Source organism: Lampetra fluviatilis, chromosome 7 (assembly GCF_964198595.1).
Source record: "Lampetra fluviatilis chromosome 7, kcLamFluv1.1, whole genome shotgun sequence".
Lineage (NCBI taxonomy): Eukaryota > Metazoa > Chordata > Hyperoartia > Petromyzontiformes > Petromyzontidae > Lampetra > Lampetra fluviatilis.
This window is the reverse complement of record NC_136281.1, coordinates 1,925,625-1,943,561: the sequence shown is the minus strand read 5'-3', so window position 1 is coordinate 1,943,561 and position 17,937 is coordinate 1,925,625. Positions and strand designations below refer to the sequence as shown.

The window sequence follows — 17,937 nt, the reverse complement described above, 5'->3', positions numbered from 1 at the left end:
GACTAATAAGAGTAACGAATTGCTGTGTCAGGTGGTGGCGGGTTTAACAACATATTTAGGCGATCTAACCTCAAAAACCTCTATTGTGTCTAATATTGGTCGTGAAAGCCTACGTGTTAAACTAACAAGAGAATGCCTGCAAACAGTGTAAAGGCTGGCGAAGGCTCTGCTGTGATCTCGGCCCAATCTCAGCTGGCAACTTGTGGGCGCTGTGTTGGGAGTTGCCCACGGGAGTCGCTGGGATTAGGCTGCGAGCGGCACTTTGTGCATATCGGCTTGGGGTTGTTTTCGTCACTTATGAGTTTTGGCTCATCAGTCTTTAATAGAATTATGGGCATGTGTATTTAGTATATACTGTACACTGGTGGTGTAGTCAAAGACATCGATATTTGTTATAACACTGGTTTGTTACGGAGAATATGCCTATTTATTACACGCTTTCATTTAACTCACTCTGTTGTTGTTTTTGTTGTTGTATCCTCAAATCTTGTAACTAAATTTTCACCAACTTCCCAATATGGTATCGACTGTAAACTTGGTATACTTATGTCATACTGATGACAATACTATATTCTATCATAAAAAATAAAAAACATTTGAAAACATTATTTTTTATATGTTATGTATCGGCTTGGGTCTAATTGTCCACGGTCAACTGACATTGGCTGTAATTGGCCACGGTCTCTTACGTTATAGCAAGCTTCCTGGAGTCGTGGAGTTCTTCCATTACTAGTACACTTCATAAAAGCGTGTTTAAAAAAAAAAACAATGTTTTAATATTACTTATTTTTCACCTGCTTATGTGGGCATGTCCTGAAGGAAATGTTTTATCCATATGTATCTTACATCCATGGGTGCCACAAAATAGTTGTGAATCATAGATATCTGAAGCTCCCAAACCTACTGGGCTGCAAGGTTTCCAAAAGATGCCAGTACAGCAAATATATTATTTAATATATCTGTGCTGAGCGTTTGTTGTTGTTCAGACGTACATGAATGATCTCCCCGGTTCTCAGGTTTCCTCCAAAAATGCCAAACATTCATTTATGGCATTGGCCAAACATCCCCAGTGCAGAATTCTGAGACTTATTGATGCTTTTGATGAATGAGGATTCTGAGATGGGTGCTTCACTTTTTACCGAGTTGACAGGCGAGGTGTAATGATTTCACTCCATTTTGGTCATACTTTACAACTCCTTAATGCAAATCGTTCTATTAAAAGTACATTGTTTACAAGAGCAGGCTATGGTGTGCAAATGTTGTGCCAAAAAGTATTAATTAAAAAGCTATCCACAGGCCAAAGACGTGATAATGTCACATTGTTAGTTTGAAGTCGCGTGTAAACCTTTGCAAAACCGATTGGGGTTCTATAGGATTATACTCCTTTTTTATGAATGAACACATTAAAAATGCAAAAATAATTTAACATACTTCCAGTGTGTACATACAGGTATTCTAATACATTTCTTAAAAAATATTGCAGTATTTTAATTTGTTTTCATTATCTGTGTGTGTGTGATGGGTTATGAACACATTGTTCGGTGGCATTCAGGGCTGTAGTCAAGCAACTCTAGTGGTACTGTAGAACTTTAGATCGGAGGTATGTTTTGATGTTGTGGATACTGCATCAGGAACTGATTGGATAGTGATGGATTGCCATCAGTTCTTAATGCATTGTCTTCAGCATCTAAACCAACAGCGTCAGCCAATGAAGTAGCTGCGTTTTTAACATTCGGCTTGACCATTATTGTTGCAGATACAAAACTCTAAACAAATGGTGTGTTACAAAACAGGATGTTTCAGTTTCAGAGTTGTATCATGTTGCAGATGTCCATTGCTAAATGGATATTGAATCATTTTACCTCTTCAGGCTGTGAAATGAGTGCGAGTATCATGCACAAATGTGATCTAATGAAAACATGACCTCAGGTTATGGTGTGTCTGTGGTGGCATTGACAGTATTCAGTAATGTTACGGATGTCTTGTGTGTCATGCTTTCAGTGCTGCTGCAGCAGGAAATGCTGGAAGAAGTTCAAACGAAGATGATGAATCTCCTTAACAGCAGCGAGGGAAAAGTGGACAAGTGAGGGCAAGCGCCTGGGGGGACCATTATCTCGTGTTTTATTGCAGTATCAATTTCAGTATCACTTTAAGCAGTCTTTTATTTACCAAGTTTATTTTATTGAAGTCCCAACATGAAACAATGACATACAGATTACAGAAGAAAAATGATGACATCAGTATATTTTTTATTTGTTGTTGAATTTTATTCGCAAAATGTTAAACCACGTTCGTCTCATCAGTGAACCTCAACCCGACATTGCTCTCGTGTCAACTACATAAGTGTCTGTTGTTTCTCTGCAGGGTCTTGTTAAGGAATATTCTCGTTGGATATTTTTCTACGCCAAAAAATAAGCGTGTCGAAGTGCTTAAGTTGATGGGTGTCGTTCTTGGCGTTAAACGAGAAGATATGGACAAAGTAAGGAAAACTGCATGCTTTTACCCAGTTGCATGGATGCCAACATTGCGTTTGAGGTTATGGAACGAAGCTATTTGTTTCATTGGCCTTGGTGGTAAAATGTACACGTAGTTGAACATTGATTATAATTATCTGACACGCGATTTTCCGGCATCCAACATTATCTGGTGGTCCCGGGCTGATCCGGCAAAACCGCTGCAAAGGTTGTACACCAGTCTGGCGATCGGCACCATGTATGACAAAAAAAAGTAGCTTTGCTTGATTTCAGTGTTTAATATAATATATACAGTGCATTATACACTACATACAACTTCAAAAATGAAATACTGCACCCCATGCAGAGGCTTCGAGATTGGAGTGGTAAGTACGGTACAGTAAATACAGTAACTCTTTAAAGTAGGATATTTATTTTTGTCTATTTGATAGTTTACTTAATGCAGATTTCATATAGTAAACAAACAAATAAAAAAAAATACAAAAAAACATATACACAACACCTAAAAACATGTAATACAATGTGCAAAAATATGTTATTTTAAATAATTCTTGATTATCCAGCATTTTTTTAAATCTGGCACCCCCAAGGCACCGGATAATCGATAATCTACTGTATGTCATTTAATATAAGATGATATGCTGTTTGTATTTGACAACAAAAGTCATTATTTCAAAGTGCAAAAGCAGTTTGCATACCTAGGTAAATCAAAGTCGGTCTTCTGGATACCCGTTGCCAAGTCTTCATTTCACTGCATGCCTGGTATGCAGCTGCAGCTGCTGCTGTTGCTTGCTGTTGTGCTGTTCAGTTACATTATTTCTCCAGATGGCCTTACAAACGTGGATGTTTTTAAATATGAAACTTGTCATAAATAAATGACTGGCATATGTGTTATGATACTAATGATCTTTTGCAAGTGTATATTGAACTTACATTTGCGTGTTGTCTGTCACCGTGGCTTATTTCATTACCTTCAGCTCGTCAGTGATGAGCAAGTAACTGTCACAAAGTGGGTCTCAAGTTGGCTGGGAGGAGGGAGCAGCCACAACCATCCAGCAGCCTCGCACAAATCCCACAACTTGGAAATGAACAGCGTATGTTCAACTTGAAATAACACATTTGTGAAGCACTTAACTTCAATGTAATGGCATAAGTAGTTGTTTCTCTTCGTGGTACATTTCACATATATTTTACATGCGTTACCATCTCGATCTTGTTTTACCATTGTGACCTCGTCTGTAAGTGATCGAGAGCCCCTGTTTAGTCTTTTTCAGAGATGTTTCTAAAGTTTCTGGAGACCGAGTCCTTGCCTTCTCCTCCTCCACCAAAGATGCCACTGGCAGGGCTTCAGACGTACGAAAACGACAAAGCTTCACGTATTCCAGGTGCGCAGAGAACACTGCATACACTATGGGAAGAATCTGCTATTTGTATGTACAGGTAGTCCCTGACTTACGATGGAGAGATGCGTTACTACGACCCCATCGTAAGTCGAAAATATCGTAAGTCGAAAATGGCCCAGCCTACCCAGGAGTCTTAAAGAATGGTGATAATTTAGCAAAACAGCAATTTAAAGTAGCGTACTGTATAAACTATATGCGTACAGTACATCTCGGCAGCGTCCCAATGTACAGTATCGTACCTCGTACGCTGCTGCGTTTGCCTGCCGCGCGAAATATAAAATATTTTACAATTTTGTCATATCGTTATCGCCATCGTAAGATCGAAATATCGTAAGTCGGACCATCGTAAGTCGGGGACTACTTGTATGTTGAACTTCTTTTGCACCGTACGTAGCCAGCCGTCCGATTTGCAACACACAGAAAATCTTCTGCAGCAGGAAATGCATGGATCACGAACTGCAGTACTGTAAAATATCCTGCCAAAATAAAAATGCAGGTCCTGCCTTGGTGTGAGGTTCCCAATGATGTACAGTTCTCATTTGCAAAGAGGTGAAGGTGTTCCAGCCCTCACCAATGATGAGCCCAGGGGCAGTCCAATGCTATCATAAACCTTATGCAGTCTAGTTTAAATATTCAGCGAACATGGCATGCATATTTGGCACTTGACAAGTGTCGGTGGAGAGCTTTGTGATGGCAATCCACCAAAACAGACCTATTTTTTCAGGAACCCCTCAAATACAAACTTGTGGAACTTTAGCACACCCTTGATGCATGCATCCTTGTCCTACATTACCGTCTTTTTGCCTCAGCTGTCTTGCCACGTTCCTCTCCTTTGTCATTACGACTGCAACTGTTAGTCACTGAATGCATTGACTCACAATATCCCTGAGACACTGTGCAGTATAATCATGTTCACGTCTTATGTGGATTTTATGTTAGTTTTAAAGTAACCTACCAATGTACTCTTATTTTACTATAAAACTGTATGACAGTTTTGTCACAGTGAATCTATTCTCAAATAAAAACTAATATGTTGACTGAATTTCGATTTAAAGCTTTCGTGACTGCAGGGATTCATATTCTTGGTTCTTTCGGTAAAGTCACGTAGAAGGGAAATAGTAAAATAATAATAAAACTATAAAATTCTCACGACGTTTCGATTGCAACACAAGCAATAATCTTAGCAATTCACACCTGATGATGATTGCTTGTGTTGCAATCGAAACGTCGTGAGAATTTTATTATGTTGTATTATTTCCCTTCCTACGTGACTTTACCGAAAGAAGCAAGAATATGTTGACTGAATTTAAACATTCCACCAGTCCACCATATGTGAGTGCATTGTTTCCTCAATATCGCAACGAGGGATATGTTTGTTCTCCTGCTTAATTCAGATACTTATTCTGTCTTTTAGGTCCAGGTCTGGCGCGGAGACCAGAAATTATGAACCCAATCATGGTCGCCCGTTCCTCGGCCGTGCCACTTGCTGGGACATCTCAAGCCGGGCTGCATCCATTGTCCAGCCACCTGCTCATGAAGCCCATCTCTGACACATTGCCAACTTTCACACCACTGCCAGTTTCTACTGATGCCAGTTCAGAAGTTCTCTTCAAGGATTTACTGAAATGATTTTTTGTAAAACACAGGGACTTAGTATTTGCTTTATATTTCAGGTAGATTGTTGTATTTCAGTAAGCCTTTCAAAGGATAAAGAAAAAGCACTATCAAGCATCCATTAATAAAATTGGCCTAAATACAAATTCAGCTTTTTGTACCTGAGAAGAACCAACTACACTGTTCTGTAACTGCTAAATAGTTTGCAACGGAAAAGCAAACTAGGTCCATAAATCCTAAGCGATGCACCTGTGTGTACGGTCAGATGTTTGTGCAATCTAAAGTATGAGATATTCCTCCAGTAATTCATGAAAGTCAAACCCAGATATGTTTTCAAAACAGATTGTTGACAATCCTCACTATTTTTTCATTTAAAAGATTGTCCAAGTACACTATGCAAATACTCTTTTAATCTTTGTTGTGTATAGCTTCTCTAATCGTTCGGGTGACTAAAAATGCTAAATGTATTTAGCAGTGTTTGTATATATGTAGTTCTTTCTTAACATCATGTTCACGGAATTGCTAAGATGCAACTGCACTCTAGATCTCAATTATTTCTTTGCTTGTTTTACCGGCAATACATTTACTTTAAAAAAAAGCTAAATATAGTAAAGGTGCACCTTTATAAACAGTTCATTTTCACGAGTTTGCAGCCAGATTGTACGCAATATATGGAACATGTTGATTTATGTATTGGCTACTGCATATGGGTTTCCTTTCGTGGTGTATAAAACTTGGCAATGTAGTGAAACCCATCTGTACATACCTATTTAAAAATTGAAAGATAAAGCATTGGGATTTTTACTGGTCCATGTAAGGCATGGTTTTGTAAAAACAATTGGGGCAACATGTATAAGTTAACATTTAAAATTAAATTGTGTGGCTGAATTAACGCTGAATGTAGTACTTTGGCTTTATAGGACTCCGGTTTACCTGGCTTGTTTACAATGTGTGAAGCAATGATTTTAGCAGGACTCTTGCTTCTGGAGCCTATGAGAGCTCTTAGTACAGTACTAAAATCATGGAATCCATCAGTTTTTTTGGGTGAGATCGCGTAAATATAAATGTGTCGTTAAACCCGCCGCCACCCGACACAACCAATTAGTAAGGTTTGTCACGTAAACAAAACATGCCAATTCGTTGCTAGTTCAGCACACTGGTGTGTTGGAGAGTAAATCCACAACATTTACAACTCGAGCACGACGTTTTGCTGGTAATTACAACCAGCATCATCAGGCGGGCAGCCAGAGTTGTGGAGAAATCCTGTTTTGGTCACAAAAGGCTTCGTGTTAAACTGATAATCATGGACGTCCGGGATAACAATGTGGATATGTTAACGGTTTAGGATTCGGGGTTATTGGTTACAGTTTTGGGGTCAACGTTAGGGTTAATCTTTATTAAGATGAGTATTTAGGCTTGGGGGGTGGATCGGGTGGAGAGGAGTGATGGTATGGGACTGTAACATCTCCACGCTGACCTTTGGGGCCCAGTTCCCTTGGCGCCACCAAGCCAATCAACTTGTGGCATTCACCACCTTATCTCGGCTGTAGCAGATTTTTCTGCGTGCAGTGGTGTCTGCCATATACAGTTAAAGTGTTCATTTGGTATTTAACAAAAAAAACACGACACTTGCCATAACTTCAGTAGTGTCATGCTCATGCTGGTAAAACAAATAAATGAAACAGTGGTCCCTGCCCTTTGAAAAACGCCCAGCATTCTTTGTTTCATCTTTTCAGTATAGATGCATCGATATGTGATAAGGTAGCATTTCTGTGTGAATAATTATTTCATTTAAAAAAACCTGAGCGGAAATACGGAACACCGGTGAGCCAAAAAAAATTATACTAAAATTTCACAACAAATCAAAACTCGTCACTAATTGGCACTAAAACTGTGTGTCTCACTCAGTTTCCCCAACTCCAGCATCGGTGGCGATATCTGAACTGGTGCTGCACTCGCCAGCAGAACCTCCACGTCTATGCGAATGTGTTTTGCTCGTGGCTTCCATGCTGCTGACAGAATACTCTTCTTGGAAAGCGATCCATCATCTGACGTGCATGGTTCTAATGGACAACTGATTGGGTTTGAAAGTTGATGTATTAAAATAAATAACGTTTAGGCAATGGGCCTTCGTAATAAAAGGGTCATTGCCTGAAACGTTGCCTCCCCCCCCCCCCTTCTAGGGCACTTGTTGATAATTGTGTCAAGTTTCATTTTCGTAGATGTCGATCCTGTGCACCAACACAACTAATGTCATCCCAGAAGCACAAATTATTCCCACCAAACAACATCGTCATTTGTGGTCCTCCCGCTCCTCCGACGAGCAAGGTAAGCTACTACGTACGGCGCGAAAGAAGTTCAGCATACCTACAAAAGCATGCCGTGTGTGATGCCAATGCTTAGCATAGAAATACCAGTCGCAATGACAATGGGATTTACCACACTTGTTGGGATTGTTTGCGTGTTTATTTTTAAACGACTGACATAAAGGTAGCGTTTCAAGCAGAAGGCTTCTGGTGTATGGTATATACAGGAAATATTAAGAGTGACAAACTCTTCACGTCAATATAAAACTGCATCTAAGTTTGAGAGCTCCCCCCCATCATTGACTAAAACAACCAACGTGTCAATGGCACCCGCTCAGCATGTGCGCCTGGCTGCTGGTTCATCTCACGAGATCGTGGTTGTGCGTTTAGCTTGTGGAGTCCTCTCCTGGGTCGGCATTAAACCTAGCGGGAAGGCACAAATGAAGGACACGAAGGTTAACATTCTGGGGTGTCTTGGGGGGCGTCCATAAATTACGTCACGCGATTTTGGCCGATTTTTGACCCCCCCCTCGTCACAAAAAGTCAGACCCCCCCCCTCAAATATGACGTCACAAAGCTCTGCCCCCCCCCCCAAAACCATATTTCCATTTTGAAAATAAAACGTGCTTCAAATCGCTTTAAACTATTGTCATTGTAGTGCGTATTTAATGTGGCGCTGCACTGATGTTGTAGGAGAAAACATTTATTAAAAAGTCTGTTTAATTAAGTAGAACGTGTTTATATTTATTTAAAGTTGCGCATTTTGATGTGACGTCACATTTCTCACCCCCCCTCGTCACAAATGTCTGACCCCCCCCCTAGGTGCGTGACGTCATTTATGGACGGCCCCTTGAGACGTTGCTGCTGACCATACAGTAAAGTACTGTACGCATTATATACCTGGTGTAACACATCAGTTCGGATACACCAGCGGTGATTGCTTTTACAACTACATAATTATAAACTATATTCAATTATATACTTTTCAGTAAAGCAAAGAAGGAGATATTTAATAAATAAAAATGTATGTAAATAACCTTCACTTAAAGCTTTCGTGACTGCACAAACTCATACTCGTTGGGTCTTTCGGTAAAGCCACGTAGATAGAAAAATAATAATAAAAATATCACGACGTTTTGATCGCAACACAAGCAAGCGTCTTCAGGTGACAGAGAGGGAAATCGGCGATGGTTCTCTTACATTGACATGCTAATCTCTCACAATACAATGGCCACCTCCACAGCCTCAGGGCGCCCTCCGATCTTATATTTACATGCAAATCCGATCTCTGGCCTTGCCTACTTACCCTTGGGCTACACACAATACGATGGCCACCTCCACAGCTTTGGTAGCGCCCTACAGGCGAATCTCTCACACTACAAAGACTCTGTGGTTGGACCATCTCTAGCGCCACCCACCTACCTTGATGCACCCATCTCAGGCCGATATAAGACCTTGTTGTCTCAGCAGCCTTCTCTCTCACCTGAAGACGATTGCTTGTGTTGCGATCGAAACGTCGTAATATTTTTCTTATTTTTCAATCTACGTGGCATTACCGAAAGACCCATAGAATATGGAAATAACGATCAGCCTTTGACTGTCGGATTTTGGCCGTAAATAGAAAACCTCGGTGGGATAGGCGAGAGCGGTGGCATGGTGGATCAGCAGCGCACAGCGCTATGTGACTTGCCAACCCGAGCTACTTTCGGCCACGGGTCACATCAGTGGCGAATATCTGATCCGGTCTTTGAACCGGTTCAGAAGAACATCCACGACACAGGGTGTGGAGAGGCCCTTTATCCAACAGCTGATTGATTGCCAAAAGAGCTTAACATTTATGATGATTATAAACAAAACATGGTCAGTGTAATTGTTCTCATCATGCCTGAAGTCACATTTAGGCACGGCCATTCGCACCCCACTGTTAAAAAAAGGAATTGAGGCTTAACTTGTGATAATTTTGCAATGGTTTTAATGACATTTCTAAATTTGTTTATAAAATTTTAATTTTGCTTTGCAGCAGGATTTTCATTTGCTTGACAGTGGCTGTATATGGGATTTGGTCCTTAAAAATGTATTCATATACAGCGTTGTGGGATGCTATTAGCATGAATGACGCGTAATTAAATTAAAGTATGAATTTGCCAGGAGATTTTTTTTGTAACATTTTTCAGTGGACCAACCAAACTGAACGTTAGATCTGAGAAAACGTTAGATATGAGAGAACATCTAAATGCTGTCCGATTTTTCTCTCGTTGCTCGTCTTCAACTGCTTTTCCTCTCCGTGCCTCACTCGTGCCATCTCCCTCTCTCGCTCATTGTCTCGAGGAGTGTGGGTGAAGTGAGCATCCGAGGTGGCGGTGCTTCAAACGCATGCGAGAGGTGAGGCGGCTTACGTCACATACGAAGTTTCTGATCGGTTGGAGTGTGGGGTCATCGTAGAGCAGCCCCGCTGCGACCAGCGGCATGATGGCCGTAAATATCCTGGAAACGGAGGGAAAAAATATATACATCATGTCGACAATGTGCTTACTGTAGATCCAAAACGTTTAATAGAGCGATGTCAAAATATCTCCATGCTGATAGTTTTACCTGCAAACGATTCAATTGGGATTATACATAGGAACATCACCGTTTTGCCCCCATTACAAAAAACCTTGATGGGACCCTCCTGAAAAAAAGTGTTGAGACTTGGCGAGGCATCGTCCACTGTTGTGGGGGAATGCTTCCCCAAACTGTCATGATCTCTGGCAATTCTTCATACGGGGAGCACTCATTCGTAGGCTGCACAGGAGTCTTTAACAAACACAGTATTGTCTGCTGGGCTTGCATATGGCATGCCTAATTGTATTCTGCCCAGGAAATATATTTCACTTGTTGACACCACCTGGGTTGCCAACATTTAGATTTGTTAGTTTGATCAGATTAATAACCGTGGGTGATATAAGAATGTTAAAACAGTTGGATAGGTCTTAAAAGTCAATTTACAACTGCTTTTTGTGTTTAGTTTGTTGTCCTTCCCCCGCACCTCTAATTAACACAGCTGGCTACGTACGGTGCGAAAGAAGTTCAACATCCACGTGTTTTTACCATCGTGCGTACGGCAAAGGCAAAGCTCCGTGTGTGCTGCTACAGCGTGCACGTACAGGCGCTTGATGCGAGGCTCCGATTGCTGATGCGTCTGAAAAAGCGAGGAGGACACGTCCTGAATCACTGCGGGTGCTTTCTCGGCGGGCAACGAGTTGGCGAGATCGACGTCTTCCTCGCCCTCCTCACTGCGGGGACGGAACGGGACGACGAAGCGGCATTGACGTGGTGTCGTCAGCGCTGCCCTTGCAGCAGGCGCACGGGAAATGTTTTGAAGTTTGCGGAGCGACGAGCATTGGGGGCCCACGCGGCTCCATAGCGCCAGGGAAGGCTGGTCCCGGCTGAGCCCTCACTACCAAAGGCTCAGCCCGCTTCCTGAATTCTCACAGTAGAAATTAAGGGATGGGCATCGCAGCCATTCCTCATATACATAGTATGTGAGAGTTAGAGAAGATTGTTGGGTATACAGAAACAAACAAAAAACAGATCATATCTTTCCTAATTCTGTTCAGCATTTACCATTTGTGTAGTTTAACATTGTGCCGTGCCCCGCTGAGATTTGTGTAAGCAAGGTCACGCTACAGGGTTAGACCAAATGTTGAGTAGCGATATGGGCCCCGAGAGCATGTGGCTTGACCATTACGAACATAAGCTGGTGGGCATTGCCTGAAATATTAAGAGCAGAGAGACATCTCTGCGTTGGAGACAGCACCGCTGCCGAAACGCCATCTATTACAGTGCATATCCACACTTATTGATGGTAGCTGGTGCAAACAGCGTGCCCGGTGGCTCGACTGGAGCAATACCCCCTGTAAAGCGCCAGCTCCTCCTGCAGGGACAGCAGCTCGGCCTTCAGCTGGTTCCTCTCCTCCAGCACGTGCCGCAGTTCGCGCACCGTGTAGCGAGGGCCCTCCCTCTGTGTGGAAGAAGCAGGCAGAGCGTTCGCACGGATTTCGCCCAGCGGGTTTACTTGATGCACCTTTGGTCCATGGGCTAAGAGCAAAATGCTGTACCCGTTGGTATCACCTGAGATAGCAAAAGTCCAGTTGCACAAATGTGTTAGCATTGCCAATCGGAAGGAATGATGCAATAAACGTGTTTACTAAGTACATTACCAATAATCCACTTGTATTAACCGTATACTACAGAAATTAGTCAACCTAGATATTTGTCGCCACCCTTGGTACCGAATTCTGCTCTGGCCCATGGACTGCTTGACACATTCATTGTTCACGGTGTTCGCTGTCCACACTGTGAGAGGGTTGCCACTTCTTGAGGCATAAATAACCAGGACCTATCATGGGAAGAAAAATATCTCGCAATATCAGAAGAGGGGGCATTATCGAGAAATGTATTGTCTTGTTTGGTGTATTATTAGGCGACTTAAAAAACCCGGGTCTTTTAATGCCTTCGGGGAGACATCCATACAGTATCCCAGAACAACAACCTCGAAAAGAGTCCATTGTGGGAAAACCAGAATAGGTGGCAACCCTCCACTGTTGCATTGATTTAATTTCTCTCTCTACTGCGAAGGCATGCTGTAATGGCTTAAGCTTGAAAGCTCGTTAAGTCCTTAAATAACTTAACAGTAAACCAAGATTGTGCAAATATTCAGAGACACACATTGCAACGTGTTCGTATAACAACAAACATTTTCCCCGGAGTTTTGTGGAGGGTTGCTTTTTCCGTGTTCGCTCGCGGAAGACTCCTTGTCAACTTTCGGTTGTTGATTCGGTTCCATTGGAGGATTTCGGTCAGTATTCTGTGGTGCCTTGAACGCTGCTTGGGTAGCAGGAGCAGTGACTTTCTGGGGAGCCTCCACATTCGTTTGTTTTTGCTGCAGCCCAGTTTTCTCCTCCGATCGCAGAACTGGAGAATCCGGGAATGATTTCTTCCTCGCTTCCAGCTCGGCGGCAGGCGGCGCCTGGCAAGACTTTTGCCGTCTCAGCTCGCTGTTCATGCACACCAGCCGGCTCACCTGCAACTGCAACTGCAACACACACAACGCACATACCACTGAATGGTAAACACAATGCAGGCGTCTGCCCTCGGTCGTGTGTGGTTACTCCCACCTCTGCCAAGATGTTCACCCAGCGTGGGAGAGTATGCCACAACACCCCCTCGCAGAGTTCTCCAGAGGAGGTGTGAGGTGTGAGCAAGAAATTGCAGGGCTGTACCTTTGTCTTTTATCGAATGCTGATCCATTCCTATGGTTATCTCTGTCCTGCGATCACAATGTGTTCCCTGGACTGTGCAATTTTTGGAATAGTGGAATTACCAAAGTGTGTCATCTCGTCGTGATCCTTTGGAATCTCCACAGGAAACACATTATATTTCGATGTAGATTTAGGAATGACCATTGAAATGAATGGAGATACCACAGATGATTAATAGGATATCAACATTTTTACGAGATCCTGCATCCTGTTAGGAATGGCCATGGACGGCACGCTAAAGTCTGTTAAAATCGCGTTCAATTGACTTGAGATTTAACCATGGGAATTAGCCACAGAAGAATCGTAATTCCTGGAGGAATTACCTGCAGCGGAATGGTGGGATTTGAATGATTCCTGTAGGAATCGCCCAGCGTTATCCCCCAACATCGTCGCCAAACCGGGACTCACGGCCTTAGTCTCACGCTGGCTCAAGGCCATCTCTCGTTCCGTTTCATGCAACTCTTGCTCCTTCTGCTTCAGATCTTGTTCCCTCTCCCTGAGCTCACGCTCCCGTTCCTTCAGTTTCCTCTCAGCCGCGTCTCTTTCATTCTGGAGCCGGATCATGTCCTCCAAGTCCCACGTGTCTGCTGGAAGAAGCGGCCAATGCACGCATGCTCAGCCACCGCGAAGGGCAGCACTTTATTTTGCAGGCGTGCCTTTTGATGATCCACAACACAGGCCGTCGCATATCCGCCACTGACGAATTCACCGTCCACACCCAAGTGCAGTGTTTTTGCTTTCGTGTAACTGTCATCTCATAGACGTTCGCATATCTGACACCTTCACGTATCCGCCCCATGCCTCAGTCCCCAGCGAGTCGGATATGCGACCTTGCACTGAATCCATAATCGAGCAGTTTCTGCACGAATGCAATGTCTACAATGTCTACAATGTCTACAATGTCTACAATGTCTACAATGTCTACAATGTCTACAATGTGTGTTCTGCGTGATCGTGACGCGCGTGTGCTGCGCGTGCTGACCGTCAGACAGGTCCTCGACCGGCGCCTGTGACAGGACGAGTGCGCGTTCCAGACGACCCCTCTCGCGCTCCGAAGTCGCGAGCTTCTCGCGCAGATCGCATGACTCCTGACGCCACAGCTCCTCGGCCTGCTCCAAGTACTGCAACAGGACAAATACATCCCGGATGCAGGCACACGTTCCATCACTCCCGGACACTGCAGCAGATTTTTGTTTATTCAAATCGCTGTGGCCTATAGTCTGGCCTCTAGAAAAAAATCCCTAGATTTAAAATCTACATTGACAGTGGCTTTTGTACTTAACTTATAGAAAGGTGCCAAAACAGTAACGATACGCTGGTGTTGATAAGCACACATATACACACCATTGACGTAATGGGGATGTTGAATCGGCTAGCACAGTAGTGGTTGATGCACTGCGTTATGAGCCCAGCGATCTGAGTTTGATTCCTGGCCACAGCTAACATCAGTGGGGACTAATATGGGAACTCGTCCTTGGCACCCTATTAGCACGGTTGGCTCCGTACGATGCGAAAGAAGTTCATCATACATAAGGCTTCCCAATAATAGCCCCATGCAGTTAAGGTACATTAACAAATCATGCAAATAAATGGGATTTCGCATCTTTAAAGTACCTCGATAATCTACTCTCAATGGGCGTCACACCGTTAAGGGAAATTAACAAACGCCCAGGCCCCCACGTATTTAGAGGACAAAACTAAACTGTGAATCTCAATCGACTATCACCTGATTAATAATCTCTACAAGAATGCAAAAATCTCTTCCCAAAACCTCCCTCGTTTTGAAGCACAAAAATCTCGATGTTTCTGAATGGCTTTTATTTTAATATCACAGACTCACCTTATTCTATCTATTGCATTCACCCCCAAACCATTTTCCGGACATACCCCTTCCACTTCTATGATAAAGATTCAGATTTTTTTCTATGAGCGTTGCCATCTTTCGGTTACAAAACACCTAAGATATCATGGCAATATTTATATCTCACGCCTGTAAGAGGGAAAAACTACATGCAAATGCATCCCCTTGAGTGATTTATTATTACGCAACTGACAAAAAAACCAGGACTATTAATGTCCCGGGAAGACTTACAGATTTCGCAACTAAACTCCCACCACTCTTTGCTCGGCTCTGACTACACGGTATTCATGCCGTGGGTGTGAATTGAACAAAGCCGGAGGATCCGTTAACCGGCTGGCTCTCCGGCTTGCGTAAACTCTCTTCCCCAGTTGGCACGAGTCTCCGTGCAGACGTTTGCTGCCCATTACGAGCGAGCTCTTTGCGCTCGCTCGAGACGGGGTGGAGGGGGCATTGGGTCTCGGCTCAGTTGGCGTCTATTTGTGCCTACAGTATATTGTGTCCGTGGTGTTTGTGTGTTTATGCGCGCGTGTGTTTTCATTTTATATCACTCTGTAACGATGCAGAATAAATAAAAAATATGGCATTTCGGATAACTTGACAGGAAAGAGCGACACTTCGTTTCAGCGATAATAACAAATGTAAAAAACACACGAAATCCCAGCCGATCTCGTTCCACCAACTGAAGGCCTCACACCATATCGGTAATGGGGAAGGGGGGGGGGTGACCATACTTCACCAGGACCGGTTCTTATACCACTTGGCACTATAAGTCCGACGTTAACGAAGTTAACTTATCTGTCCCACTCATCTCATTCGAGGTACAGGGCCTCTATTCGCCAGGTGGACACTGCAGCACCACGGCAGGAGCACACACGGACGGTGAGGAAGCGGGGTTGAAGATCTGCCTGGTGTAGGGAACGGGGTCATGAGTCACATACCTATCAACCCTTAATAGTGTCCCTACCTTATTACAGACCAATTCAGACTTTATTGGTCACCCCGTGCCCTTATAAATCTCAACGTGCATCCTACAAAGTCCCATCACAAGGAAACACCTTTTGTTTGCCCGCATTGAAACGGCTGTACGCCGTATGGGCCTGAAAACTCAATTCCCCTGTACAAGAATACGAGTAACCCACATGGGTTGACAGGTGTGAGTGTGTCCTTGCCGACAGCCACTCTGCAGTCAGCTATATGTAGCAGTGGCTCCCATCTGCGGCCCGTGGACTTCTTACGAGGGTGGTTCACAATGCACCAAAAAAAACACCACGATTTTTTACAACCCTTGCATCGATAACAACATAATCATTCGCGTCTTTTTCTGGAGAATTTAAGTCACGAAATAAATACGCAGATAATATGCGGTAGCATTTGCAAGACGCACTTTTATTTAGTAAGTGGAGGGGGGACATTATACAGTGGTACCCCGGAGATCGAACTTAATTCGTTCCAGAAGGCCATTCGCACACCGATTTGTTCGAACACCGAATTAATTTTCCCCATAAGGATGAATGTAAATGACATTAATTGGTTCCAGACACAAGAAATCTGTAATTATAAATAATTTTTACACGAAGTTTGCAGTAATTACATGCATAAAATCATACAAAAAAACAAGAATCACAATAAATAAATGGAATAAATATATGGAATAAATGAAATAAATGAACATTGAACTTCACTTTACCTGTAGTAAGGAGAGTTGATGGCTTGAGTGGAAGGTGGTGAGGAGGAGGAGGTGGTGTTATTGTTTGGAAGGGGAGTCCCCTTCCATAATAACGTCGGGTGACTGCCCTCCTGGGGTTCTTTCTCTTTTGTGCCACCACCTGTGAGTCACTTGAGCTCTTTCTGACTAAAAACTTATCTAAAGAGGTTATCACACGGTAAAACCTTTGTCTGGGTAAGCGTCATGCACGCTGCCCATACGCGTCTCAGCCGTACAGGTTCTTTGAAGTCGCGATTGGCCCATTCGACCTCCGAATTTCGTTCGGTTTCCGCGGCAAAAAATGTTCGGAAATATCGTTACAACACCGATTTGTTCGAGTTCTGGTGCGTTCGATCTCCAAGGTGCTACTATATATACATTATTAAGGTACTCCAATGCGTCTGTACACCTTCTATTTTCTAGTACCTATTAAGCGTTGCGTTACGCGTAACCTCACCTACATGCCCCCCCCCCCATACCTGGGTACCCCCCCACCCCCCGCGTGCCCCCCCCCCACACCCACCTGCAGGTGCTCCCTGTCGCGGAGCGCGCGACGCTCGCGCTCTCCGGCGGCGCGCTCGAGCTCGCGGCGCAGCGCGTGCGCCTCGCGGCTCGCGCTGCGCGCGTGCGCCACGTGCGCCTCCAGCGCCTCGAGCGCGCGCACCACGCGCCACGCCAGCGGGGCCGCCACCTGGGCGCAGTCGCCGGGGCCACCGCCGCCGCCGCCGCCGTTGCTGGCGCCGCAGTCCCCCGGCGTCTCGTAGCCGCGGCTGGAGACCAGCAGCTTCAGGGCCTCCCCGAGCGACGTGGCCATGTCCCACACGTCGGCGGCGCTCAGCTCCAGAGGGGGCTTGTCGAAGGGGCTGCTTCCCTCGGGCGGCGAGGACCACGCGCGCGGCGCGGCGGCGCCGTCGACCGCTGCCGCCTCCATGAACACGGACGGGGCCGATCGTCCGTGCGTGTGTGTGGGTCAAAGTGCCCAGCAGTTGTGACCCTGCTGAAAGTTTACCCTCTGGGAGGGTGGAGGGGACGCTCACGGTCTCAAACTGACGCTGCGCGGCTGAGCTGCGCGGTTTTCTCCGAGCTGGCTGGAGAGGCGAGTGGCCGTGGCTGGCGTTGTTAATGAATCGGTGGTTGGTGCCCGGTCTGAGTTGACGGCGGTGACCGCGCGCATTCCTGATGCGGCGCACGGGGTGGCCGGGTAACCGGGCGCGTCTATTTATACCCTGCACGCAGCAGCTCCCCCGCCAAAAAGACCAGTACAGTGTCCA

At 44.6% G+C, this 17,937-nt stretch overlaps 2 protein-coding genes across 2 annotated transcripts in view; one reads left to right on the top strand and one right to left on the bottom strand.

Moving 5' to 3' along the window:
• Window positions 1-7,186, top strand: part of TRIP11 (thyroid hormone receptor interactor 11) — a 30,932-nt gene extending 23,746 nt beyond the window's left edge. The window contains exons 16-20 of the mRNA XM_078858123.1: window positions 2,002-2,083; window positions 2,365-2,479; window positions 3,452-3,568; window positions 3,739-3,859; window positions 5,292-7,186. Of these exons, the coding sequence (XP_078714249.1) occupies window positions 2,002-2,083; window positions 2,365-2,479; window positions 3,452-3,568; window positions 3,739-3,859; window positions 5,292-5,506 (650 nt within the window). The 3' untranslated portion in view covers window positions 5,507-7,186. The remainder of the gene's footprint in view (window positions 1-2,001; window positions 2,084-2,364; window positions 2,480-3,451; window positions 3,569-3,738; window positions 3,860-5,291) is intronic.
• Window positions 7,187-8,013: 827 nt separating this feature from the next.
• Window positions 8,014-17,808, bottom strand: LOC144933236 (RILP-like protein 1). Its single transcript, XM_078857905.1, has 8 exons — window positions 17,190-17,808; window positions 14,083-14,221; window positions 13,509-13,684; window positions 12,536-12,874; window positions 11,691-11,800; window positions 10,944-11,072; window positions 10,194-10,281; window positions 8,014-8,220 (listed from the first exon to the last, which is right to left on the bottom strand). The coding sequence occupies exons 1-8, from the start codon at window positions 17,595-17,597 to the stop codon at window positions 8,215-8,217; spliced, it is 1,395 nt and encodes a 464-aa protein (XP_078714031.1). The 5' UTR covers window positions 17,598-17,808; the 3' UTR covers window positions 8,014-8,214.
• Window positions 17,809-17,937: the final 129 nt, after the last annotated feature.